The sequence below is a fragment of the Rhinolophus ferrumequinum genome, chromosome 15, assembly GCF_004115265.2.
Source record: "Rhinolophus ferrumequinum isolate MPI-CBG mRhiFer1 chromosome 15, mRhiFer1_v1.p, whole genome shotgun sequence".
NCBI lineage: Eukaryota > Metazoa > Chordata > Mammalia > Chiroptera > Rhinolophidae > Rhinolophus > Rhinolophus ferrumequinum.
Window position 1 is genome coordinate 9,211,622 of NC_046298.1, and position 27,183 is coordinate 9,238,804.

At 46.7% G+C, this 27,183-nt stretch overlaps 2 protein-coding genes across 3 annotated transcripts in view; one reads left to right on the forward strand and one right to left on the reverse strand.

The window, feature by feature from the left end:
- Positions 1-2,853, reverse strand: part of CES5A (carboxylesterase 5A) — a 239,727-nt gene extending 236,874 nt beyond the window's left edge. The window contains exon 1 of the mRNA XM_033127274.1: positions 2,716-2,853. Within this exon, the coding sequence (XP_032983165.1) occupies positions 2,716-2,810 (95 nt within the window). The 5' untranslated portion in view covers positions 2,811-2,853. The remainder of the gene's footprint in view (positions 1-2,715) is intronic.
- A 1,849-nt stretch (positions 2,854-4,702) lies between these two features.
- The window catches only part of GNAO1 (G protein subunit alpha o1), a 149,789-nt gene continuing 127,308 nt past the window's right edge, over positions 4,703-27,183 (forward strand). The window contains exons 1-2 of one of the 2 annotated variants that reach the window (XM_033127276.1): positions 4,703-5,574; positions 5,795-5,837. In XM_033127276.1, the coding sequence (XP_032983167.1) occupies positions 5,457-5,574; positions 5,795-5,837 (161 nt within the window). In that variant the 5' untranslated portion in view covers positions 4,703-5,456. The remainder of the gene's footprint in view (positions 5,575-5,794; positions 5,838-27,183) is intronic. The other variant, XM_033127275.1, reaches the window with a different exon arrangement.

The following is a 27,183-nucleotide window of genomic DNA, read 5'->3' on the forward strand; positions in this document are numbered from 1 at the left end:
ATTAGCTACAAGCCTTAATCCGCTCCTTCATTCAAGTCCCTTCATTTAAAAATACACAAAACACTTCTTTCTTCCCATAGCATCTTTTATTCCTACCAATTATAAATAAAGAACCTAATTTTTTTCATGAACTCTACAAAATAACAAATGAGACGCAAAATTTAGCAAAGAATTGTTTGATGGAAAATTCAAAAACATTTGGCATACACTTTTCTCACACACTGCTAAATGCCAATAAATCTCCCATTTGTTTGTTTAAAATCAGTACTGTTTCATTTTTCAGAACCTTACTTGAAAACAAGCCATTACCTTTTTGAACTCACCCAATCTTTAAAATGTTCTAGAATCATCAAGTCACAAAATTTCTATTAGAGAAATCAAAACGTCTCAGATCTGGAAAGAACTTTGATATATGATCTGATTTAGCCTTTGCCTATAAAGAAGTGAATTTAATTAACAAGTATTAAAATGATGATCTGAAGACAGTGGGCCATGCTTGAGCTTTTGGGATAAATACAAAGTGATTAGACAACTCCTTTACCTCAAAGGAGTTTACAGTCCAGTGATGTGTTTCTCAGAAGGCATCGGTTTCATGGAAGGGAGGTCTGATTTTAATAATGAACATTTTAATAATGATTTGGAAATTCTAGGCATGGGACCCAGGAATCTGCATTTTTAAAAGCATCCCAGGTAATTCTTATGCACAATAACATTTGAGAACCACTGCTTCAGTGGGTCTGAGAGATGTACACAAAACAATATCGGTCAGAGAAGTGCTGAATATTTGCTAAATAGGGGGTCTGTCTTCTAGGGACATAAACATATTTGATCAGCATCTTCCCTCATTAATGCCGGATAATTTTCAGAAAACACTAAGTTATCTCTTAGTCGTACCCAGACATTCTTCTAAATTATATTGACCACTAAGTTAGATTGTGAGCTATTAATTTTATAATTAGAAACCTTTAGTGCAGAAAACCTAAAATCTCTAGCAATCTATCATTCTCCCTAAAATGCCTAATTCACTTGACATTTAGTTTGGTTTCATTTGGCTCATGAACCACACATTGTAGCCTATTTTCTTCCCATGATAGTATTGTTCATAAGGAATAGTAATTTTCATAATTTCCTTTGACAGAAATACAAAAAACTAGTAAACATAAAGAAAAGTTGAATTCAGAAACATGGGAGATATTTGGATTTCTAAGAAAGTAAGCTCCTAGTGGAATTGGTACATACAGAGTCTGTATAAGCCCTAGCACTTTGTGTACAGAAAAATCACCTGGGGAGTGGCTACCAATACAGATTGCAGAAGAGTCTAATTTGGTAGAAGGGTAACTGAATTTTTAACAAGCACCCAACTAATTCTGATGTGAATGGTTTTGAGAAAACATTCTAGGGATTTCAAGAATCTAAGCTCATATCTAAACCTCCCTTTTAGTCTAAATCAATATATTAAACACAGTAGATTGTCAATACATGCATATTTAATTAAAGCAATAACAAAGGGCAACAAATAGAGAAATTCAGTTCATCTAATCACAGCCCACATTCTGTAAGTCAGAGCTGAGAGATCTTGCTTTTATGACTGTCTCCTGAATTAGAAGCCATATGTAATCAAAAAGCAACTTAATGAAGGTTACTTTTGTTCCTTTTAGAGAGCATATAAAGCATTCTAATTACCTACTTTTAAAATTAAAAATATTTTGAATAGTGTGTGTGGCAAGGGGGACAGTTGACTGAGGGTGGGTTAAATGACCATTATTCTCTGGCCAACAGCAATAATCAGAGAAATACAATTCTGAAGATCATATAAAATAAAACCAAATAGATTTGATCATTGCTGATGTGAGGACTGTAACTTCCCCATTCCCACAGGAATTAATTGTGGACAAATATCATGGTGTTCGCTAATTACTAATAACTCACAGAGTACTGGAATGTTCTCATCCTTACTTCCTTTGGGGGGACAAAATACAATCAATCAGGTTCTATAATTGTGAGCTTTCTGTGAATCTAGGAAGCATGCTATAAATATATTTATATAACATGTTATTTATTTATATATTTATATACTTATATAACATATGATTTCTCAAATAGTCAAAGGAGCCCTGGCTTATTACTGAATGACCGTGTGACCTTAAATAAGTTATTCAACCCCTCAGAGGCTCAGTTTTTTCAGCTGTAAAATGGGTATGCAGGTCGATTTGGATTCATGGTCCAGGCTCTTTCTACTCAGGCATGATGCTCCCCACATCACAGTGCCTAACTGAGGTTTATGTGAGAGGATCACATGAGATCATTTTTATAAAAGTGCTCTGTAAGCTGTAAACCAGTATACAGATGAAGCGGATTATTAGTCTTTTATGAAACCCAGCTATAAAGATGCAAAGTGACCCAGAAAAAGAAAGCAGGGTAGACAAACCTGAAAAACTACACCCATGTTGCCTAGGACATTACCCTGTACATGGTAGGTAGGTGCTTAATAAGTATTGAGTGAATAAAGAAAAATGCAAAACACAGCTTTTTGCCTCCACCATACTATGATATCAAGAAGGAATAAATATACCTAAAATCAAGGATAGTTTGATTCAACTATACAAGCCACAATCCCCCAAGAACCTCAGATCTTAAATTAAAAATTACTTGACACGAAAGCATTAAAATGTAAAACATAACTCACTATCTGCAAAGAAATCATTATATTCTTACCTCTTTAGTCTTTCAGACGCAATCTGGCAGGGATAGCAGAATCTCGGTGAGGTTGCCGAATTTTTTCCCCATATTTGATAGATCTGCATAATCATCCTAGCAAATTTACAAGAAGTAACAAATTCTACAGATCTGCATAATCATCCTAGCAAATTTACAAGAAATAACTAATTCTACAGAATATTGGGTACCTCAGCTCTGTTTTGTATCTGGAAGGCTGATTTTTAGCGATACCCTGATTTTAAGCAAACCAGATTTATCCCCTAAGCTCCCCTCCTCAACACACACAAAAGGTGACTGGAATGCAGGTGTGTGTGTGGGGGGGTGGGGGGAGATAGGGAAGAAGTTATTTACTTTATAAAGCAATTCTTTATAAGAGTCCTTTGCCAGTTTCCTAGCATATGTAAGATGTGGTTCAAATTTAAATATTCAAATTACATTACATACCACTTTTGACATATTTGTGGAATGAGGTAAACCCATACTGGGAAATAACAAATTAAAAAATTCGGGGTTGGGGGGGAAATGTTTTCTTCTGGGTGGGCCTGAACTGCCTTTTTTTCCCCATTGCAAATGTATTTTTATGCTGGGTAACATTTCCAAAACCGGGGTGTTTTTTTTCTAATGTTGAAATGAAACAAACAAGTTTGCTTTCAGAGTCACAGAAATGCCCAACTGTTAGGAAAAAAAAAACAAAAACGTTTTGCTCTGGCCGCTTGCCTCTCCTGTCCCCAAGCAACCTTTCCTATTGGCCCTTTTCTCTGGGAGGGCCCCTGGGGCTGTCTGGTGGAACTGATTGTAAAACCTTTTTGTGCAATGAGGACTAGTTTCTTCAAAATCTCAGAGACCACCCAGAACATGCCCGATGTTTGGCAAATGTGTATGAGTTTCCTCAGTAAGCTGAGCAACTGACTCGCGGTCTTTACTTGAAAAAAAAAAAAAAAAAAACAACACGGGGAAAGATGTTTTACAAGATGAGGAAAGGAAGAAAATCTATTCAAAATCCATTTCATGAATTTGTGTTTGGGAAATGGGCAGGACAGGAGAATTCAGTGCAAAGACCACAACCAAGCTAAAGCATCCAAAATGAGCAAAAGCGCTTCAATTGTGTTGGAGTAAGCATTTGCTAGAAGCGCACTCGCAGGAAAACCTGGCCCTCCCCTCCGAAAGCTTCCCAGGGTGGGAACTGTCTCCTGCGCTGACACCTACGGCTGGGAATCTTGGAGTGGAGACCGCGCTGGCAACGGGATGCAGAGGCGCCTAGATAACAGACCCAGGCTTTGTCTTATCCTGTTGTGTTCCTCTCTCCTCATAGCCATACTAGGTGCTCAATAAATGTTTGTGGGACGCAGGAAGCGAAAAATCCGAATCTGCCCCCACGCTTCAGGGGCGAATTATCGGGAACTCAGGTTTCCTCAGAACCACTGTCTCCTCGCGTTGGCTGAGGTCACTCGCCCTCAGCTGCTACGGCCCCAGCAGCAGGAAAGCAACCAAGATTGCGAACCGCTGGAGCCAAGATGGAGAAGAAGCCGAAGGAGAGAGGCAGGCAGCACGGGACGCGAGCCCAGGAGCCCACCTGACGGCCGCGCGGGCGGCTGGGCCCTGCGTCCCCATTGACAAGGAGGCCGCCGCAGCCGGCGCACCGGGATGGGGCTGGGAGGGGAGGGGCCCCGGCGCGCGCCCGGCCCTAGGCCCCGCCCCCACCAGGCCCCGCACGCGCCCATCCCGGGCAGCCGGGGGCTTGTGGGGGGGCCACTGGGGGTGGGGAAACTGCACCGCGCGCGCGTCGCCGCCAGCTGACGCTAGCCCCGGCGCGCGCGCGCCTCCCCCGCTCCCGCCCCTCCCGGTCCCGGGGGCCCGGCGCGCGGCCCTGCTGACGTCAGCGGGCGGCCGGCGGTGCGGGGTGCGCAGAGCCGCTGGCGCACTCGCGCGCTGCGCTCGCCCCCTCCCCCGCCCGGGCTGTGGCGCGCGCGCTCGCTCGCCCTCCCTTCATTTTTTTCTTCCCTCCCTCCCAGCCTCTCTCTCTCGCTGCCTCTCTCTCCCCCTCGAGCTCCCGGCTGCCCGCGGCTCCCTGGCGCTCTTCCTCTCTTCCGTAGGCTCCCCCGAGCGATGCGAGCCCTGGGAGACAGCGACACCGCCCCCCGCTAGAGACCTGCCCCCCGGGCCGGCCCCCTGCCCAGCCCTGCCCAGCGCGCGGGGGTCGGTGAAGGCGCCACGGACGCACCGACGGCTGAGGACCGGCGATGCACATGCACTAGCAGCACCCCCTAACTCACTCCCTCCACACCCCGCGCCGCCGCCTCCTCCTCCTCCTCCGGCAGCAGCAGCAGAAGGAGCCACCCTGCCCCCCACCCCACCCTCCGCCGGCTCCCGTGCGGCTCCTGCCTCAACTATTATTTTATTTTGGGTCGTGCACAAGCCTCAGTGCCTGCAGCCCGCGCCTCCTCGGACCGCGGGCGCCTCCTGCCTCGGCTCCGGAGCCCCAGCCCCGGCCACCCTCGCCTCGACACCCCCAGAACCCCGCCAGCTTCCGCGAGTCTCGGCTGCTAGAATCTTGTTAGCGGCTGTCTTTTTCGGGGGTTCTGGTTTCCCGACATTTTTGTTTTCAGCCAAGGGGAGGATATCGTGATTTTTTTTCCCCCTTTGAGCCCAGGCTCTGCTCTCTGGGGGGGTGGGGGGCGCGCCGAGCCGGGGAGCCGTGCCAGCCTAGTCGTGCGGGCTGTGGCAGGGAAGGGGCCACCATGGGATGTACTCTGAGCGCAGAGGAGAGAGCCGCCCTCGAGCGGAGCAAGGCGATTGAGAAAAACCTCAAAGAGGATGGCATCAGCGCCGCCAAAGACGTGAAATTACTCCTGCTGGGTAAGGACCGGGCTGCCACCCCCATCCCCCGACCCCGGCCACTCCGCACCCCCCTCCGCCAGCTCCCCCACCCCACTCGCGCCCTGGGAGACCTGCTCCCCGAGTTGGCACCACCATGTACCCCGGATCGCCCACCCCCTCGCATGCCTTACCCCACAACCCTCCCCGGTTCCCCTAAACTGACACTCACCAGTTTATCCCCCCCTGTCTGTCCCAACAGGGGCTGGAGAATCAGGAAAAAGCACCATTGTGAAGCAGATGAAGTAAGTCCCCTGTGGCATTGGGATTTGTACTTTTATGAAGAATAATTTTTTATCATTTGTATTACCTTGCTCACTCCACATTGCTCTCCAGGCCGGGGTTTTAATTCGTGTCCACACACACACACACACACACACACACCTACACCTGGATTTGCCTCCCCTCCCCCACACCCTACGTTGGTTCTGGGTCCTACACCCCACCTCCCAGGGTGGGTGTCTTTGAGGGAGGAGGGCTAGGGAGCGTCTGTAGTTGTATGAATGACAGTATCCGCCATATTGATCAGAACATCACACTATTGGCAAGATGATGATCATTACTCTTACTTGTGGGGTGTTTTGTGTATCGCTGCCTCCATTTTTGTCTGTGTCTCTGTTTCATTCTGTCTCTCACCCCTCCTCCCTGCACCCCCCCCCCCACTCTACATCCATAATCCCATTTCCCTTACTCTTCTCCTGGGGCAGTGATTTTTGAACTTGGCTGAAACATGGAGGGGACCCAGCCCTAGGTGGCTGGGTTGGAGGATCAAGTGTCTGCTGTTCATAGATTTGGTGCTGAATCGGAGGTTGTGGTTTCTGTCCCCCACCCCTCAAAAAAGCGGATGAGGGTTAGGGGAAGGGGCATGTGGTAGGGGAGGGGGTGGGTTTCCAAGTGGATGTAACTGGCACAGCTGTATCCAAGGCAGAGGTGGAAGGGGGATTTTGGCTGTGCGGCTGAATGCCTGTCCCTTGTTGCCCCCCCTTCCTCCCCCACTCTGCCAGCGTTTGCTGTCCTGACACTGGCAGTTTTCATTCACTTTATGGCCTTTATCAATGTATTTATTTACATTCTGCATAGGCCATATTCCATGTAATCTACCCACAATGCGGATTGCAGGCCCTACTTGCTGCCGCCCCCTTCTTCCTTAGATATCAGTTTCCCCTCCTAATTAACTGGAGGTGGATTTGAGTGATGGTTGAAAATTAAAACAAAATGGGATATTCCTTCCCTTCCACACTTTCTCAGTAAGAAACCTCACCCCTCCTTCCCACTCTTAAGCTCGCTTCTTGCCCCATCCACTGGGCAGTTCCTGGTGAGCCCACAGACAGCGTGTTTGGGGAGGGGGTGGCCTGTGGGAAAGGGGTGCGCGCTCTCCGGGCCTCCCGGCCCTGCTGCTTTCATTGACCTGTCAGTTCAGGACGGAGAAGTTCGTTAAGACCGTTAGCGAGTATTCCACGTCGCTTTGCTGTGACACCTTCGTGCACACACAGTTCCTAATTAGGGGTTGCTGTGCAGTAAACAAAAATGATTATTTTTCAACTTGACAGAATAGCCGAAGTAATTGCATCCCGTAGGAAAACAGTGGAAAATAAAACCCCTTTCGTGGAGGGGTGGGTGGGAGACGAAGCATGCTTGCGGTTTTAGAACCAAGATGGAAAAAATCTTGTATGTGTAACAGGCATGACAAGCGGGTTCTAGGCGGCGCCATGATGGTTGGGAGTAGCGACTTGGAGACAATTTCCTCCGTTTGCTTGACATGGTCTTATTTTTGTCCGAGAGCTCCCTGGGGTTTTCTTTGCAGAGGCCCCCTCGGCTTGCCGCACCCCTCTGAGCCACGGGTAATTTGGCCTGGGGCTTTTCTGGAGCTTGTGCAACCCAGATGGATGGGGAGGCGGGGCCTGGGGAATTGCTCTTTGCAACAAGGTGCATGTTGCATCTGCCTAGAGCCTTTGCAGGTCGGTAAATGCAAGCAGAGCCATCCCTTTCTCCGCCAAAGGAGACGTTTTAAAACTTCAGGAGTCTGTAATCTGCAGTGGCGGGCTCAGAGCCGGGTAGAAGCCCCAGCCACCGGAGCTGGGTGAGGTTTCAGGCGTTGCGAGTGGTGGACAGCGCCCAGCCGAGGCCAGAAAAGTCGATGGGGCTGAGCTCGGCGGCGCTCGGCAAGGCTCGGCGCGGCCTGGCCGCGGAGCTCGGAGGGAGTCGGCAGTGTTCGGAGCCGAGTCGGGGCTCCGGCAGAGAGAGCCGAGTGCTTCGGAGGGGGCCGAAGGCATTCGGCAACTCACAGGGACGGGGAAGAAGGAAAGGGAGGTGTGCTAGAGACTGCAAATTAACTTTGCATCCACCAAATCAACTCCTTGCCTGCTTTTCTTGAACATGCCTCATGAATTAGGTTGGTTTAATAAGATGTTTAAAAATACATACTGAGTCCGCCTTTTTTTTTCAAAGAGAGCTGAGGAGATAGGTGTGCCATTTTAGAATGAAAATTCCTAATTATGTACTGAGACAGGAAATCTTAAATGAAGGCTGTATGTAGACTTAAATGTAGACTTTCCCGAGAAAGTCTCATGTGTCTCATACTTGGTTACACTAAGGAGGGGGGCAAAAAACCAAGCTTTTGATGTTTGAGGTAGTTAAATCAGATATTTGATCATTTTTTCTCTTCCCTGCACTCCCCCTCTTTTCTCACTCCCACAGGACACCTTTTTAGAAAAAAATGTCAGGCAAAACTGAGATTTTTGTAGGTAAAACTATTAATATTTTTAAAAATACACCAACTCTCTTTAGATAGGCTAGGTTTGCTCAAAAGGTCAAAGAGATTTCTGGCTCATGCAGATTTTGCTACAAGGGACCCTGGTGTCCTATCTTCCAGAGCATTCATGAATGGCAGCTTTTTCTGTAAGTCCTCCAACTTGGCTTGAAATAAATCAGATCAGGGCCTTGTGCCAAGCTGGATGCAGGACTTGTTTTATTAACCACAAAATGTGGGATTGGTGTCACTGTATCCTAGTGACAAATTCTTTTGAGTCTTCCCTTGCAGAAATGATTTTCCTGATTGCCATTTGGCTGAGAGTCACTTGAGTCAGGAGAACTGTACTGTAGGTGGGGCCAGGCCTGAAAATCTAGGTGGCATTTACAGAAAGCAATTTTGGACTTGCCTGTGCAATACGATTGGTAACCAACCCACCTATCAGACCGTACGTATGAGTTAATTGGGCTGCTATTTTATTTCACCTGAGCAGATGAAATTAGAGAGTTTACCGTGGATAATGCCCTGTGAGAACTTGATTTCCTAATGGGGTCTGGAGTTTAATAGCTCGGCCTGTTGGACTGACAGGAAGAATATTGATATTCAGACATCTACAGACCTTTTAAAATCAGCTTTTCCAAAAGAGCAAAGAGCTATTCCATTCAGCCCATATTGTCATCCATGTTGTATCATGCTGATTAGAAGAAGGAATAGGCTTCCATATATGCATATGTCTGTAGTAATTGAAATAATATGATAAAGGACTGGCTGGCAAATGCTGCTAAAACAAAATTCTTCTGCTTGATACATGTTGTAATGACAAACTTGCATCCACTTAAGAGGTGTCATTGATTAGACTGTCATTTTAAAAGACTGACTCTTAACACTGTATTAAAAATTTCATTTGAACATAGCCTTCTGGGAATTTTTTTTTTTTTTTTTTTTTGTATATGTGATTGTGAACTAGAACAAGCGTTTGGGAGCTCTATGTCAGACAATCCAAAACATTTTAGTACTGAGAAATAAACAATGATATTTGAGACAGCACAATATAATTTCACACATACCATGAATAATCAGTGTCCTTTTTTAACGTGTGGCGTTTTAAATAATTTTGTGTGTTAAGAGGTTGTGGCATTACCTGTGATACAATTTGACCATTTTGCAATCAGTGGGATTCTTTTATTCAGACTAATCAATATTTTAAAAGGAAAAGTTAATTTTATTTAATTACCAAAACCTTTACAAAGAAATTTCTTAAGGAATTATATTTTATAAAGTATGGAATCAACAGAATATCACTTTAAATGACTTCCTGTTCTGAACAAATAGTAACAACTGCTTGGCCAGCTAGCTACCCGATGAAAATGCAAAATGAACTGTGGAGTTACCATGACCACTACAGTTTGCCCTCATTTGAAGTGTTGAGTTTTTTGTGATGTCGAGTCCAAGCTCTCTGTCTCTGGAGCATGAAGTGGATTTTGAGGAAGATGGAGAGTTCGAAGGTGGCAGTGAGGCATGGTCTGCAAGTCTGTGTGCTTTACAGAAATGGACACAGTAAAATGGAGCACTTTGGATGTGTGTTCGTTCCCAAGGTGCCTGCTCAGTGCCATTGTAAAACAGATTGAAGGATTTGCCTGACGAAGACGTCATGCTCATATAAATATGTCAGGCCTGCCAGTGGGATATGATTCCAAGGACAGACGCCACCCTATCAGGGAAGGAAGTCTTAAGACGTCACCTGCTGCCAGAAGCTGGTGGCTTCCTCCTACCAGCTTACCCTGCTGTTGCAATTAGGGTGTCAGCTGTTTGGCTGGGGTTCAGGGCACGCCTGTGTTCATTGAGCACACCGCTGCTCAGCACCTACGAAGTGGTAGTCATGAGCAGAGGTGAATGGCAAGTCTGACAGGGCATTTCCTGCACATCCCCAAAGAGGCCCATGTTGAGGCAGTGCTCCGTTGAGAGCTGCTCTTCTAGATCTGTGGACTTGTTATTTCTGCGATCATCCCCTTGGCTGCTTTGCTCACCTCCCTTCCTCCTGTCTCCATGTTTATTCAAATGGATGCACCTTGCTCTCTGGAGACAGCGTAAGCGTGAACAGAATGTCAGATCAAGTAACAGATGAGTTCTCCTTTGCTGATGGATGATGTCGCTCCCTCCTTACTGTTCACTGAGCTGTAAATACCAGCAGCCCTTCCTGCCAGAAGAGGAACAAAACAATCCACCTGATCTCCTCAGGAACGAGCTACGGAATTCTTGAGCCTCTGTTACCTGTTAGATTCTGAAATAGAACCTTTCTGCTTGTTGAGAACGTTGTTGCTGATAAAATAGATGAGGCTTCATGGGGGATTGACACGACTCAAAAGGAATCCAGAATTTCTGTTCTGTCTGTGTGGGGATAGATCGATGTACAGTGCCCAGAATCAGAGTGCTGCCTTGTTTCCTTAGCACTTGGAACTCCCCAGGTTAGATTGTGCCTCTTAGCATGCCGCATCTACGTACTAAAGAGAGGACAGGATCACTCATGTTTTTCAGCTGCTCACAGTACCCTATTGCTGTTAACTCTGCAGATTTAATGTGAGTAGAATAAGGTACTATTTTTCTGACATGTACTCAGTCCATTTGGATGCAGGGACTTGGCTCCCTGTCTCCCAGGGTGTTTTCATTCTCTCATTTCTTACGAAGCTAGACAGACCATTATCACAAGAGCACATCTTGAGCTGAAAGACAATAGGAAGGCTGGTGAGGGGATGATTGCAAACTGAAGGAAAAAAAATTTTGGAAAGAATTAGCCCCACATTTGACACTAGCAAATAACAACTTTCGATTTTGAAAATAGAAAAAGAAATGTGTGTACATGTAGGAGTGTGTACACACCTACTAAATGGATTTTAAAATAACAGCCGCTATGAGAAGGGCACTTTCACCTCGCTTCCTTATTGATTGCATCCTCATAAAAAGCTTGAAGGTATTCAGATGAACTCCAGTCTAAGAATTTGTTCGAGTTTGTATCACATTCTTATTTTATTCTGTGCTCTCATTCATGCACAATAGTGGTTAGAAAAGAAACCATCCAACAAATCAGTCATCAGCATAGAGGGGAAGGAGAGGGAAGAATAGTGGCCTGTTACCAGTTCAAAGAAATAGGTAGTTTCTTATTTAGAGAAGTTGTTTAGCACACTTCTCTGAAATTGAGAGGTAATAAAAAGCATGGACTCTGTAACCAGGCTGCCTGGCTTCAAATCTTGACTCTACCACTAACTAGATGTGTAACCTTAAACATGTTACTTAACTTTTTGTGCCTTGGATTCTTTGCCTGTAAAATGGGGCTGATGATAAAAAGAACTACCTAGTAAGGTTGTTGGGAGCATCAAATGATATAATATATGAAATGCCCTTATACTAGTTTTCTGGAAATCATTACATAAATGTCAGCTGTAGTTTTAACTTGATTGATTAGTGGGTGTTCCCTTCCCATATGGAGTTTTCTTCTCAAGTACGTGAGACTTAGCTGCCCTGAGAGCCAGAAGTGGGGTGCTGTGCTTCATGCTCGTGGCTTCTTCCCCTTGCCTGCTCTGCAGCACCAGTTATATAACAAACTGTGTTGTCATAACTGATGTGACATTTTTGATGGCGCAGCTGCTTCAACCCAAGAGGCTGGCGTGATACCAGAAAGACTGGGAAAGAGCACTGGACCTAGAGTCAAGACAAGTGGTGCTGCCCCTACCTCTCTGGGGCTCCGTTTCCTAAAAAGTTGGACTAGGGCTACCCCAAGCTCCTTTCCTATGCTAAGTGTTTGATGAAATCGGGAATTAGCTTCATTTCCAGGGTCTTGAGTTCTCTTAGGTGAATTTCTAAATGTAAAAGCATCGATTATGGTTCCATCCTGCAGGGGTAGGGGGGACCCATGAAAACTCTTTTTAGGCCAAGATAATTGCAGAATAGCAGCCTCAACCCAAAGCTTTGTCAGCTAGGAAAGTCATAGTCCTGAGAGGCATGTTGAGAAAACCACTTCTAACCAAACTTTTCATGCAGACGTGGTTCTCAAACCAAAGAGGAGGATCCGAAAGTATCCTGTTAGTAGAAATAGAATGTTTCCGGGCGGAGAGACCCAGTGACATGTTAGAAGGAGAAGTGGTTTGTCTGTGGCTTCCAGAACATTTAGAAATGGAGACAGCCCTAGCTTCTACCAGAGATGGCTGCACGTAAAGGGTCTTGCCCGGGTTCAGGTGCCTGAGATCCTGAACCTGGGAGGCTGCAGACTAGTAAAGGGAGGATCAGGAGAACTTTGTTTTAAGTTTGATTCATTCTCTAATTTGATTTTGGGCAGGTCATTTAGCCCCCAATTCATCTCTTAATTAGGATATGGGCTTTCACCATAGAATGTCTCAGGCCTCTTTCAGCTGTAAGACACAGTAAATGCAAAGAGAAACCGAGAAGCCTGAAATGCAGGGAGGGATTGTGGGAGTATTTACTGCCCACAGCTTTTATCTGCTGAGCCATCTTTAGTTCTAATTTTCTTTACAGAGAAGAGGAAAAACATTGTGCTTTTCATAGCACAAAAAAAAAAAATTAAAGTAAAATACTGCAAAGCTAATAGGGAACACCTTGAGTTTGTCCCCCTACTCACTTGATTTCTCAACCAAGAATGGAGAAAAGAGAAAAGGGAATAATAATATACAAGTATAAGGAGGGTGCTCCATGGTCAAGGATTTACCCTGGATTCTCTGCCTGTCTTCTGTGGGAAATTTTTACCTATGGGGATGGCTTCCCCATGCAGTAAAATCAACCCTGGGTCACCTGCCTCCAGGATCTCAAAGCACTAATGTTTGTTACACGCTGTAAATCAATTGGGTGTTTATGTGTCCCTTGCTAGTCTGGGTGTCCCCTCCCTACCAGGGTTCTCTAAAGCAAGGATGATAACTTATTCTTGCTCATAATGCAGCACTGAGCCCAATATCGGGCACAAAGGAGGTGCTTAATAAATGTTAGTTGAAGAAAAGAGAAAAAGAATTACATCCTAAGAATGCAGACTTATTTCTATACAAGCCAAAGTAATGATATTGCAAGCCTTTGCTAGTCATTGGCTGTGGTCATCACTTTCAATCCAATCCATTTTCCTCATTTGTTTTTTCACATCGGATGAGGAACTGAGACTCAGAGAAGTAAGGTGGCTTGCTTGAGGCCATACAACTTAGGAAGTGACAGCCATGCATTCAGACCGTGATTTGTCTGATTCCAAAACCTATGTCCTTTCCATTCTAAGCACACACAGTTCTTACTACACCACCACCAGTGTGGGCAATGGAGAGCTGGCAGGCAGGGACCCAGTACCATCAGCACCTGGGCTGCACTAGCCTTGGCTGAGCTCAGTCGCTGAGAATAGCAAGTGTCTGATTGGTGTTGGATTCCTCCTGGAAGTGAAGGCGATGGTGGTCATCGTGGAGCACATTGCTTCTGACACCAGAGTGTTTCCTGCCACCATCTGGGCAGCTCCATTTTCCACTCCTGCCTCAGAGATGTGGGTCATTGGCAGGTGGCAACAGAGAAACTGCCACAGAAGGCTCCGGCTTGGGTGGCAGCAGATGGCTTGGAGAAGTCTTGGAAGAGACGGGACAGTAAGATATCCGTCCATTCAACCATTCGTCCATCTGTTGATCCATCAATCCATCTGTCCATCCGTAAGCGTTTACTGAGTGCCTACTGTGTGCTAGGCGTGTACATGGTGTCATGGAGGTAGAGGGGAAGGTCTCAGTCTCTGTCCTAGAGGAATTCAGCCTAAAGGAAGTCGTATGTAAAAGACACTTACACTTCAGGGCAGGAAGTGCCACAAAACTATGGGAGACCAAAGGGCACCTTCTCTAGGCAGGAAGTTCAGGGAGGTCGGCCAAGAGACAATGACATGTGCGCGGAGACCTAGTTAGCCAGATCGAAAACAGGACTGCCGAGCAGAGGGACCGACATGTGCCAAGGCGCTAAGATATGTCACCACGTGGAACATGTCAGGAATATAACATAATTTGATTTGATTACAGCACAATATGTAAAAGGCATTTCAGGAGATGAAGGGTGAAAGATGAGACAGAGAGCAAGTCATGAAGGACTTTCACTGTTGTGCTAAGGACTTTGGATTTTATGCTGAATATAATGAGATGCCACTGGAAGGGTTTAAGGAAATGGCTGTGAGGACCAGTTTGCACGTCAGAAAGATCACCTGTGCGGACTGGACTGGATCTGGAGATGAGGAGGCCAGGTGGAAAGTTCTCCCTGTGATCCAGGCAGGGAAAGATGAAGAACTAAATTAAAGCAGTGGTAGTAGGAGTAGCAAAAGGAGACAGGTTTAAGAGAGAGTGGGCGGTGCAATAATTGAACTTACTTGATGATAACTTGGGGTGAGGGACACTAAGGAGGAACTCACTTGTCAAGGATATAGCCAAGAATGAGTCCACGGGGGGTGGGGGGGGACATTCCCGGAGGTAGAAAATACTGAAGGCGCAAGAGTGAAGACTTGGGAGGAGAAACAGTGACTTAGTTTGGTCATGTTGCTGATGCTTGGAGATTGCTGGCAGGCAGTTGCACAGACTCGTGTGGACTAGGAGAGAGGACACCCTCGGGGAGAAGGGTCAGTTGGGATTCTGCGGTGCTATGGGAGTGAGAGCCATGGGAGTTGGTAATCTGACCAGGCTGCATGAAAAGGGGCGATAAGGCAGAGGCTGCCTCGCCCACCACGTGCACAGCACCCAGCTCCAGGAAAGGAGAAGCTTTTAGAAAGAAAAGTGAGGGAACCTGAGAGGGAGTGGTCTGAGAGATGGAAAGAAAACCCAAGGTAGAGCAGGATCAGGAAAGCCAAGGAAGGAAAGAATTTCCAGAAGGCCAGGAAGTGGTTAGTTGAGTCAGATACTGCAGTCGTCAAAACTGATGAAGACTGGCAGGTGGCCAGTGGGTCTGGAAAGTTGTGACCTTGGCAGGAGCAGTTTCAGTGGAGTGGCAGGAGAAAAGCCAAAGCGCTGTAGGAGGGAAGCATGAGGGGCACGGAGGAAATGGAGGCCATAAATGGAGACTCCTGGAAAAGAAACCTGGGCTGTAGAAGGATGGGGAGCAAGGGAGGGAGAGAGCGAGAGACGGAGGGGATGGGGTTCAGGGAGGGTTTTATTTTGATTGTTCATTTGGCTGCCACGGAGGGACTGGAATCCACTGAGAAGCTGTAAAGAAAGAGCCCACGTGGAGGGAGACATTGCAGGTCTGGGAAAGAGGAAGTGGGAGAAGGAGCAGGGCGCCACGAAGATGGGCAGAGAGTGGGGCAGATGTGGGTGGCAGCTTGCTCTGGACCTAAATGTGCGTCTTCCTCCCGGAGACTGCCAGGAGGACAGGAAGGGTGGGGCGTGAGCAGAGAAATTTGGGGGTGGGATGGTGGAGACAAGAAGTTGAAGGCGTTCCTGTCTTACCATTTATTTTTCTCTGTGAAGTGGGAAGAATTAGAAAGCAACCGTGCTTATTTACCAGCACACCAAGGACGGGTCGTCTTTATTCTAGTCGAACTACTTATTCATTCACTTACCCAGTGCTTATTTAGCACCTAGATAAACAGTGGTAGGCGCTGTTCTCGGTGCTTAGAGATTCAATGGTGAGCAAGTCAAGGCCCAGGGGCATCAGGCAATAACTTTGTTAACAAATAATTGGACATCATAAATGCAGATTGTGAAAAACTCCCGGAGGCACAGCTTTGGGTGAGGCCTCATGCCGATCACCAGGGAGCCAGTTTTTGCCCTCAGTTGAATCAATTGGAGGAGACAAATCAGTGCCAGTGGGCACAGAAGAGGCAGGGATGGAATTTAATTTTCACAAAGACTCACGATTAGGCCTCCAAGCAACTAGGTGGAGAAATGAGAGTTCGGTGGACACTCTGCCCAGCTTCACTCATTCCAGTCTATTTTAGTGGGACTGCTCGTCAGAGTAGATAGAAGTGGGCGTGGCTCAGGCCTTGCCGTTCACAGTATCCCATTCTCCCGGCCACAGTGATTGGCCCAGGGACGGGATGCGAGTCAAGCCAGGCCAGTGTCCTTCTCTAGAATTTTATAGTTACTATGAAACTCTTCATCTGAGATCCCAGCAAGGTGCTCACTGGATGGGAATGATGAAAGCCTGGAGCTGTCTATAGACGGATCTCCACATCGCCATTGCTCTCTGTAAGGAGGAAGCTTGTTTACCATGGGAGAGACTGAGGCTTTGAGAGATTGGGAGATGGGGGAGGGAATGGGGCAGAGAGAGGAAGAGAGAGAGGAAGCCAGAAGGACATTTGATGTCATTATTGTAATCTCTGAAGCTGGCTGTGTAGACCAGACAGTTAGGGAGCCAGTAAATCTCTTCTTTTACTTACACAAACCGATTTGAGCTGGAATTCTCTCCTTACAACCAGAATCATCCTGATGAAAAGGGTTTCTTCTGCCTTTCGGGAAGAAGAAACAGGATGAGCTAAAGCACAAGAGCGGGACGCAAACATGCAGGGCACCACCAGGGAGTGGTGGGCAGTCCTCTGTGCCTGGGGTCGGGGGCTTTGTGGGAACATGAGGAGCAGTAATAGGAAAGGGACAGTGGGGCAAGGCTGTGAGCTTCCCTGTCAGTTTGCTGAGGGGCGTAGACTTGCAGTACATCCTGCCCATGGCAGGGCAAGAGGGGGCCAAGTCAGGAGAACTTGGAGAAGGGAGACCAGAGAAGAGGCTGAGCAATAGAGAGAATTCTGTTTGTTTTTTGTTTTTGTTTTTGTTTTGTTTTTGTCTAACCTAGGGAAATTAGAAAGAAAGTCAACAAGGAGAGATTTTGGAGGCAGAAGAGGTGAGGCCTGGTGTCCAGTTGAACGTGGGGAGAAGAGAGTAGATCAGAGGAATCCTCCCAGTTTTAAACCTGGGTGATGGAGTTTAGTTATGTCATCAAGCTAGGAAGCGTAGGACCAAGGAGAGAGGTAGCAGAAGGAAGATGGCAAGTCAAACCACGGGCACGAGTGCAGGTCCTTGCAGGATAACTTGTGTTCAGCGGTTCTCGCAGGAAGTCATTCCGGTGTTTAGCAGAGAAGTCGGGGCTGGAAGGAGAGTTGGGCCACGAGTGGGTGCAGGGCCCCTGGGGTGAGTATGCAGATGGAGAGATGGGGGCCCAGGGAAGGAGCCCTCCCTCCCCCGGGAGGTGAGCAGGGGAGCCTGCCTTTGGTAGACTCATCAGTAGCTCCAACTGGGGAAAGGGGCTGCGGCCAGATGAGCAGGAGAACCCCGTCACATGGGGAACCCAGGGACGACATGTGCTTCAGGAAGTTCTGTGTGGCAGCCAAGTTAGATAAGGACTGAGAAAAGGCCATTGTTTTTGGTGATTCAAGCTGCTGCTGGCCTTTGAAAGAGCAGTTTCACTAGAGGGAAAGTGGTAGAAGCCAAACTGAAGAAGATTTGAGGGTGGAGGTAAGTCTGGACCGGGAGTACAGAAACGGGAGTTCTCCTCCAGCTCGGTCCCTCCTTCGCTTGGGGGCCCCAGGCAAACTCCTGAACTCCTTGAGGACCTAGTGTCGTCACATGAAAATTCAGAAACTGGACCGAATAATCTATAAACTTCCACTCAAGTCTTAAGGTCCTAATTTACATTTTGCTGTCCAGCAAAACAGATGTTCTCGTGGCAAAGGAAGTCCCCACCTTCTCCCTTGGCCACCCCCAACTGAGATAATCAATTATAACAAAATTAAGCTTTCAGAAGTCTGATGCTAATTGAGAAAGAAAACTGGGACATCAGCCCCGGGATTGGTGGACACCAGTGCATGTGGGATCCACGTGTGCTCTCCGCTGAGAGTGTGGAGCCCTGCAAGGTAGGACTTTGTCTCGTGATCCTGTCACGGTTTACGAGACCTGGACGGTGTGCTGCTCTGCCACGGGCAGGAGTGCTGAAGATGGTGCCAGGGCCAGAGACAAACAGCCCCGCCTACATGAAGGAGCTCCAGCCAGCGTGGGTGAAGAAGACCTGGAGGAACCCTGCTTCTGGAGAGCAGCACGCCTGAGGGCACCAGGGGGCAAGGGCAGGAGAGGCACTGGCTCTGGCTCTAGGTCACTCTGTGGCCCCGTGGGGGTTGGGGAGGGGCTTTGGTGAAGGGCTGGTAGAATGGCAGTAGGGAGACACTGGTTCTGAGTTGTGACCATTCTTTTTTCCCACCACGTGCAACATAAGGCCTGTTTCTTCTCCGAATCCTTTCCTTAGAGTTTCAACCATGGGCACCTCACTGTTCCCTAACTCTTTTGGCACCTGTTTGTTCTGTGAACACCAGTGGAAGACCAAACAAACATGTGTTAGTGCTTTCAAGGTTTCTGGGAATAGAGCTCTCAATAAGACTTGCAAGCTTGCTGCCCTCAAGAACCTTATGGTTAAGCAGGTCGACAGTAAATAAGTAAATGAATAAGCAAAGTCACTTCATGTAGTGATATGTTCTAATAGGAAATCGGGGTTAAACAGTGGAGAGTGGTGAGAGGAGATGAGGGATAAAAGAGCAGGTCAGGAAAGACCTGAGAAAGCTGGAATCGCAGATGCAAAGGCCCTAGGGCAGAAATGAGCTAAGAGAAGGCCCAGGAGCCTGGCCCATAGGGAAGGAAAAGTGACGCAGAAAGGGGTTAGAGGCGGGGAGAAGCCACCGTGCAGGGCCTGGTGGCCATGGAGAGGCATTTGGGTTCCATTTGGAATGCCATGGGGTGGGGAGGTTTGAAGCACAGGACGACTTGACCTGTCATATTTTAAAAAGATCCCTCTGCATTCTGGAAAAAGCAAACCCATAGGGACAGAAACCACGTCAGTGGTTTCTAAGGATGGTAGGGGAGAGAGATTGACTACAAAGGGGCACAAGGGAACTTTGGGAGGTGATGGAAATAGTCTCTCTTTTGTAGTGGTGTTTATACTACTGTTACGTTTATCATCAAACTGTATTTTTCATCAAACAGTAGGACCGTCACACAGTCAGTCCACGTGGTGCATCCACTCGTGGCTGGTCTTATAATTTAGCCTGTGTCCCGTGCTGTTCCTGGTGGCTCCCTTAAATCAGTTTATTGATTTGTGTTCCTAGTTTTCCTATTTACACAGCTTTCCTTTACAATTGGCATGAAAGCTCAATGTGGGTAGAAACCATCTGCTTCTTTTGTGTGGACCCGTGGTAGAGGCTTATGACATGTTTTTCCTTATATTTGAGGCGTGCTTTAACGTTTACAAGCTGCTTCTCCATTCGTTTTCGCCTTTGAGCCTTACAGCAGCCCTTTCGGGCTACGCAGACGTCCCCATTTTATAGATGAAGAAACTGAGATAAAAGAAGTCAGTTCACAGTGTCAGAAGCATGAATTTCGGAGATTTTGGCTTTGCTGCTTTTTAGCTATAAGTGTGATTTGAGAAAATTATTTAATCAATAAAAAGTAAAAATAAACACATTGAAGACACACTGTGGGAATTAAATGAGGTAACACAGCTAAAAGTACGTAGTTGAAATTCACTAACTTGTAGCTATTTGTATCATGTTTTCCTATCAGAGAAAAGTGATTTATTTGAGGTGATGAACCAGGTGGCAGTTGTTCTGATTTGTGTGTGTCTCCTTCCGTCATATTGCTCAGTACGTTCTTACTGTTTCCAGTTGATTGGTTCAGGGCTAATTACTTTTTACTAACTCGGAGCCTTTAGTGCAGTCAATTATTAATTAAGCACCTACTTACTGAGCACTCGCTATGTGCTCAACATAAGATATAGGGGTGAGCTGAGACAGGCTCCGTCTCTGCCCTCGAGGGCGGAGGTGCCCTGCAGGTAGTAAACATGACCGCCCCTAAGCGGTGGAGGCTGCGGAGGGAGTACCTGCCTCGCTTTGGAGAATGGGAAGACTTCTGGGGAGGTAACATTGACACTGTCTTTTTTAACACAAAAAGCATTTCTGTTGTGACATAGATCAATATACATGCAAAATGGGCATTTATCTTACATGTTTCACAAGTGTTTTAGAAATCACGTAATCCTGTAACCATCGGTAGGTCAAAAACTCGGACATTGCTTGTACCCTAGAAAGTCCCTCCCTCGGGCCTCTCCCTTGACTGTCATGCTATTTCCTGGCTTTTCTGTGGACTTTATCACCTCTGTGTGCATCTTCTGATATAATTTATTCTCACCTGGTTTTGATATAATTGCAATCACACTATTATGTATTAAGTCTTATATCCTCCTTTAGCATTGTGTTTGTAATATTCATCCAAGTTGTATGTAGCTGTAGTTCCTTCATTTTCATTGGTATATAGTATTCTATGGTGTTTGTCTTATGAGTATTTACAATTTTCCTATGTAACATTCACAAATATTTGTACATATTCATGAATGTGCTATATATTATAAACTGTATTGCTGTATACTTTCTTTGTTATGTACCTGCTATGACCGTACTGTAATTTATTATATTTATCCATTCTACTGTTAATGTGCCTGTAGGCAATTATGAAGGGTGCTGCTATGAAGACCCACATAGACGCGTGTCCTGAGGCATGTGCATTTGTGAAGGGCTCTCTGAAGTGGAATTGCTGGGAATCTCCAACTGTAATAGATAATACCACATTGTTTTCCGAAGTGGTCATTCCATTTTTACATATGCAGTAGCAGAAAGAATTCCTGGTGTTCCAAATCTTGCCAAGATTTGGTATTGTTGAACTACTTAATTTTTGCCAAACAGATAGGAAAGTACTAATCTCTCGTTGTGGTTTTACTTTATTATTCTAGATTGTTAATGAAGTGAACAGCTTTTCATATGTTTACTAGAGACACTGGATTTCCTCTTTTGTGAAGCACCTGTCCTCTTGTCGCTTTTTTTTTTTTTAGGTTGTAATTTTCTCACTAATTTGTAGGATTTCTTTATATGTTCTGGATACTTGTGTTTTTCCAGTTTTATTCATTACACATATTACTTCCCATTCTCTGGCTTGTATTTTCACTTTGTTCATGGTGTACTGTGATAAAAAGATGTTCTTATTTTTAATGTAGTCAGATTTTTTCAGTCTTCCCCTTTGGTTAGTATCTTTTGTGTCCTATTTAAGAAATTTTTCTTTATCTTGAGGTGGCAAAAGCTATCCTCTTTTTTCCGTCTTCAAAAAGCTTTGAAGCGTTTTTCATTTCATATTTTGGTGTCTAATTCACCTGTAATTGACTCTTACATGTGGTGCAAGATAGAAGTGCAGTTTCATTTTTTTCCCCGGAATGGATACCCATTTGTCCCAGGGCCGCTTGTTGAAAAGGCCATTTTTGCAGTCACTGTTTTGTAGAGTCACCTCTGTCATAAGCCAAGTGTTTATATATGCAGGGACCTGTTCCTTGGCTCTCTATTCCATTCCATTGGACTCTTTACTCCTATGTCAGTACCACACAATCTTGATTCCTAAAGCTTTAAATGTGTCTGGATATTTGATTTAGCAAATACCCCACCACGACCACCTTGGTCATCTTCATGAGAATTTTGGCTGTCTTCAGCCCTTTGTGTTTGCATGTAAATATTAGAATCACTTTATGTCTCTCTCTCTCACCCACACACACACACACACTCACACACTTTCACCTATTGGGATTTTGATTAGTATTTCTTTGAATCCACTAATCTGTTTGGCTAGAATTGACATCTTTAAATCTTGAGTCTTCTTGATCCACGAGCATGCTATGTTTCACCATTTGTTTAAGTTGTCATTAACTGCTTTTAAAAATATTTATAATTTTCCCCATACAGGTTTTATATACTTTTTGTTAGATTTATAGCTAGATATTTGATCTTTACAATGGTCTTGTAATTGCTTCTTTTTGTGAATTGCATTTTGTATCTGTTGCTGATACATAGAAATACGATTTGTTTTTTTGTATATTGATTTTGTATTTGTCGATCTTACTTAATTTTATATAAAGTCTAATGGTTAATCTGTTGACTGAGTTCCAGAGAAGGGAGTGACCTCTCTAGTTCCCATGGCTAGCTAGTAGTAACAGAGCAAGAATAAGTGTGGTCCCATTTCTCCTTAACTTCCCAAGAGAGGATATTCAGGAAGCATTGGGGAAGTCAGCTGGGGAGAAGGAAATAACATTTATTGAGCATCCGTAATTTAAGATGCTTCATACAAATGATCAGCTTAACTCACGATCAGGTTATTGGTTATCCCCATTTTGTAGGTGAAGAAAATGAGATTCAGAGAGGTTTTTCAAAGCACGTGTTCAGGGTCACCCCTCGGTTCATCACTGAGAGGACATTCTCGAGTTGGAGGAGTCCTGTCCTGTTGCTTTGTCACGTATATACCAGTCAGCATGCCTTCTGCATTCAATGTCGACACCCGCGGAACTCTCTGGGCCTCCTACCCTTCACCTGCTGTCTCCCAGGGCCCCAGCCCTGTGCAGACCTGGGGCTGCCACTAACAAGCTGTAGTAGCATCTTTGGACTCACGCAGGCCTGCTTATTGTCAGCTCTTGGGGTGAGTTCCTACCCGAGGTCCCGAGATCAGTTTCCACCCCTGCCTCCTTACACAGTTCCCTCCCAGCTGAGAAAATGTGCTCACAACTTGTTGGGTCCTAGGAACCAAATTAGGAGTTGTCCTGGGCATCTTTTCTCAGCCCTGACTTGAAAACATGGTAGGGATTTTTATGAGCCTGCTTTGTTGTACAGCTGACTGGAGAGGATTTATGACTGCAGGCCTTCCCAGCACCCCTTCCCCCAGTCCTGCTGATTGTCAGGAGCTGCCTGCAGGCAAGGAGGTTGCTGTGGCTGGCTGTGCAAAGGAATTGTGAAGTGGTCTGTTTGTGAGCACAGCCCAGCAGTCTCTATTCAGCGTGACAGCTTCCTACTCTGCAACACATGGCCCTTCACTGGATGACTGTAAATTATGCAACTCCAGAGTTAAACAATGAGGAGGGATGGCGAAAAGGAAGGGACAAACTGGATTGCAGCCGGGATCTGAAATGGAGTGTGCAGACTTAGGCTGCTTGGCGATTGATGAGAGGAAGGTCTTTAGCAATTGGGAAAGTCCAGGAAGTCCTGTCACAGGGCTACTTGTGAGCATGGGTTTTACTTTTTAAAACATGTAAATGTTCTTTTCAAACCCTGTTTACTAATTCTGGGAGCGTTTTAGAAACTAGGAGGGACATTTACAAAAGAAAACAGTCGTATGGTGTTACCAAACGTGAGTCCTGATGGCCCCAAGTCATCATTTTTTGTTATTGCTTTGTGCTAAAAAATAAGTCGTGCCACTAAAGGGCAATTGATGAACCGACGATTTACCCCTTGTGCCCCCACCATGGTCCTGGAAGGCAGTTCCCTCTGCGTTGATATGCTGTGTGTAACGTCCCTGTCTCTTCTCTCACTGTCATCTGTCAGGCCTTGCTGCTTGCAGTGGTCCTACCTCAAGCAGTATTCCCCTTCCACTCTGAATCTGCAGTGGCCCGGAAAGCTACATGACTGGGTTTGTCACAGTAGTGTGTAGGACAACAGTAGATAGCTCTAAGTGAGGAGCTAAGGAACTCTCCTAGGCCGAGATGCTTGTGCTCGAGGGCCTGGACCTTTCTGCATTTCTGCCTGTTTATGACACGGGGTTAAGTGTGTGAAAGTGGATTGACAGCTGTACAGGGATGGTGACAAGGTGTTCTTGTGCAGTGTGGTGCTCAGAGTTCTTCCTTGTCCTGCAGGGCTGAGGGCAGGGTTTCGATTCGTAGCAATTGCTGGACAAGCAGCTCCCAGGTAAGAGTGATACACTGTCATTTGTTGCAAAAGATGTTGGGCTGCCATTAGCCGCGAGGAGGCTGGTGTGAAGCATCTCTATAGCAAAAGTACTCTGCTGGGCCCTTTCCATAAAAGGACGTGGGCACGCGTGGGTACCACCCAGGCTCTGACTGGGGATCTGCTCACCTGCCTGAGAACTTAAGGTCACTCACCTGAGCCATCCAGACCCTGTACTACTCTTTGGTCAAAACCCACATGAATTCTTTCAGGGAAGAGAGAATGTGAACTTAGCTGTTTTCAGATGTTTGCAGCCCTCGCACTAACGTGTTGGAAACCACTTGGATAAAATGCTTTCTACCAACATTATGGTTTGTTTTTTGTTTTTTTTTCACTCTGCAGATATTTACTGAGCGCCTACTGTGTACCCAGCACTGTTCTAAGTGTTGGAACTGAGTCAATTCCTGCCCGCGTGGAGCATTCTTACATTCTAGTGGTGGGGACACAGGCAGTAAGAAACAGGTGAAATGTATAGTAGGCCATCTGGTGATAAATGCGATGGGGAAGAAGAAAGCAGGGAAGGGAGGTCAAGAATGGGGAGGAGATGTGACAGTTGTTAAAAGATGAAACGGAGCAAAGACTTGATGGAGATGAGGAGCCAGCCTGGTCCAGTGGGGGCAGAGGGGATAGAAAGTGTGAAGGCTCCAAGTCAGGAGGGCACCGGGTATGTGTATGAGGGGCCTCAAGGAGGCCTGTGTAGCTGAAGTGACAAATGAAGTGGAAGAGGGGCACCCTTATGGAGTCCTTCATTGTCTGGAGTGCGGTCTCACTTATAGGTGGGGTCAGAAAGGAAGCTCCATCACAAACCTGCGTAGACCTGTGTCTGTGGGCATATGGACGGTTACTTGCCTGCAAGGCCAGCTGCTTGAGGGTGTGTGTGTCTGTGTGTGTGTCTGTATACACGTGTGCCCTGACAGAGGAGGGACATGAGAGGGAAGGAGCCCTTCCAGGAATGGAGTGGCTGACTCTGCATGGCCTCGGGAGGACGTCATTTCTGGCTGGTCTTTCAGAGACAAGCACCCAGAGTGTGCGGGCTGCCCTGTGCTGCTGGTCTCCTAGTGGAGGAGGCTCTGATCATTGGCCTTGGTTCTGCCGCCTGCTCTCCGGCTCCCCCGGCCCCAGAACATGAGCGCTGAGGCCTGAACAGGAGGAGGAGGGTGGCCTGCAGACCCATCAGCATTGTTGACCCTGGTACGGCCTTGGCAAGCAGATTTGGGGTTGAGGTGCAGATCCCAGGGAGCCAGGCCCACAGGGCAGGCTTCCCCAGGTGTGGCTCGAAAGTTTAGTGGCATACAAGTGAACCATATAGATTGATATGTTTATTCAATGTGTTTTAGGACAAAAGACCCCTCACACATCAATACCATGGTTTTACAAATAAATGTGTTTAGGATGAACTTAGAGTAAGCAGGGCATTTTTTAAAAGGCAATAAAAGCCAGGAAGGTGAGGGAACAAAGCTGTTTGGGGCAGTGCTGTCCTCAAACCTGCCCTCAGCATGGGGTTTCCGACCGGGTTCCTGCCCTCTTAAGGACAGGAGCACCTTGGAAGGGCTCCTCCTCTTGGGAGGTCGCCTTCTTGGGAGGTCGCAGCAGTGTCTCTGTTCCAGCCCCAGGTCCACGGGCTGCCCCCTAATTCCCACTCTGTCATCTTCTTCCCGGTACTACCTGCCGGGTGTGTGGGTGTGTGTCCCCATGGCCTGCACCTGGCCGGTGCCCCATTGCCACCATCTCTGGCTCATCCTTTCTCCGGATCTGTGGCATAGAGTCTCCTTAGCTGTCTTTCAGGAATGCTGATTTTGCCCTTCCCCACCCTGCACAGCCACCTCATGGTTTCTGTTCACCCTCTGCACTGGGCCTGAAACCCTTGTCGGCTCTGAGAACGTACCACAGCCCAGGCCACTGCACACACACACACACACACACACACACACACACACACACACATACACACACTGCTCCTGAGCTGCCTCTCCTGCCGGGGGCTGCCTCTCTTTCGCACCCACCCACACGCCTGCCTCCATTATCTCCCCAGGCAGCCTTCCTCTCTCCCTTCATGTGGAGATCCAGCCTCCGTGGGGTGTTCCTCGGAACGCTAACCCACAACAATCTCCATCTTTTAAGTTATTTTGTATATGATGTCGGCACCACACCATCAGAGTTTCTTAATATGCTGTCGGGATCCCATAGGTATTATCGCTTCGATTCTCTGGGTGTCACAGACACACACGTGCACACATGTGCACTGTTACCACATAGACACACGTGCACACGTGCACTATTACCACACAGGCACACACCTGCACACACATGCACTGTTATCACACAGGTACACCCGTGCACATGTTTGCACTGTTACCACACAGGCACACACCTGCTTACGCGTGCACTGTTACCACACAGACACACCTATGCACACATGTGCACTGTTACACACACATGTGCACACACGTGCACTGTTACACACAGACACACATGCACTGTTACCAGACACACATGCACACGCGTGCACTCTTACCACACAGAGATACACGTGTACACATGTGTACTCTTACCACACAGACACACATGTGCACACTCGTGCACTGTTACCACACAGACGTGCAAACATGTGCACTTACCACACGGGCACACACCTGCTCACGCGTGCACTGTTACCACACAGACACACCTATGCACACATGTGCACTGTTACACACACATGTGCACATGTGCACTGTTACACAGAGACACACATGCACTGTTACCAGACACACATGCACACGCGTGCACTCTTACCACACAGAGATACATGTGTACACACGTGTACTCTTACCACACAGACACACATGTGCACACTCGTGCACTGTTACCACACAGACGTGCAAACGTATGCACTTACCACACGGGCACACACATGCACTCTTACCACACAGAGATACACGTGCACACGCGTGCACTCTTAACCACACAGATACACGTGCACATGCGTGCACTCTTACCACACAGGCACACCCGTGCACACGCGTGCACTCTTACCCACAGAGATACACGTGCATATACGTGCACTCTTACCACACAGACACACACG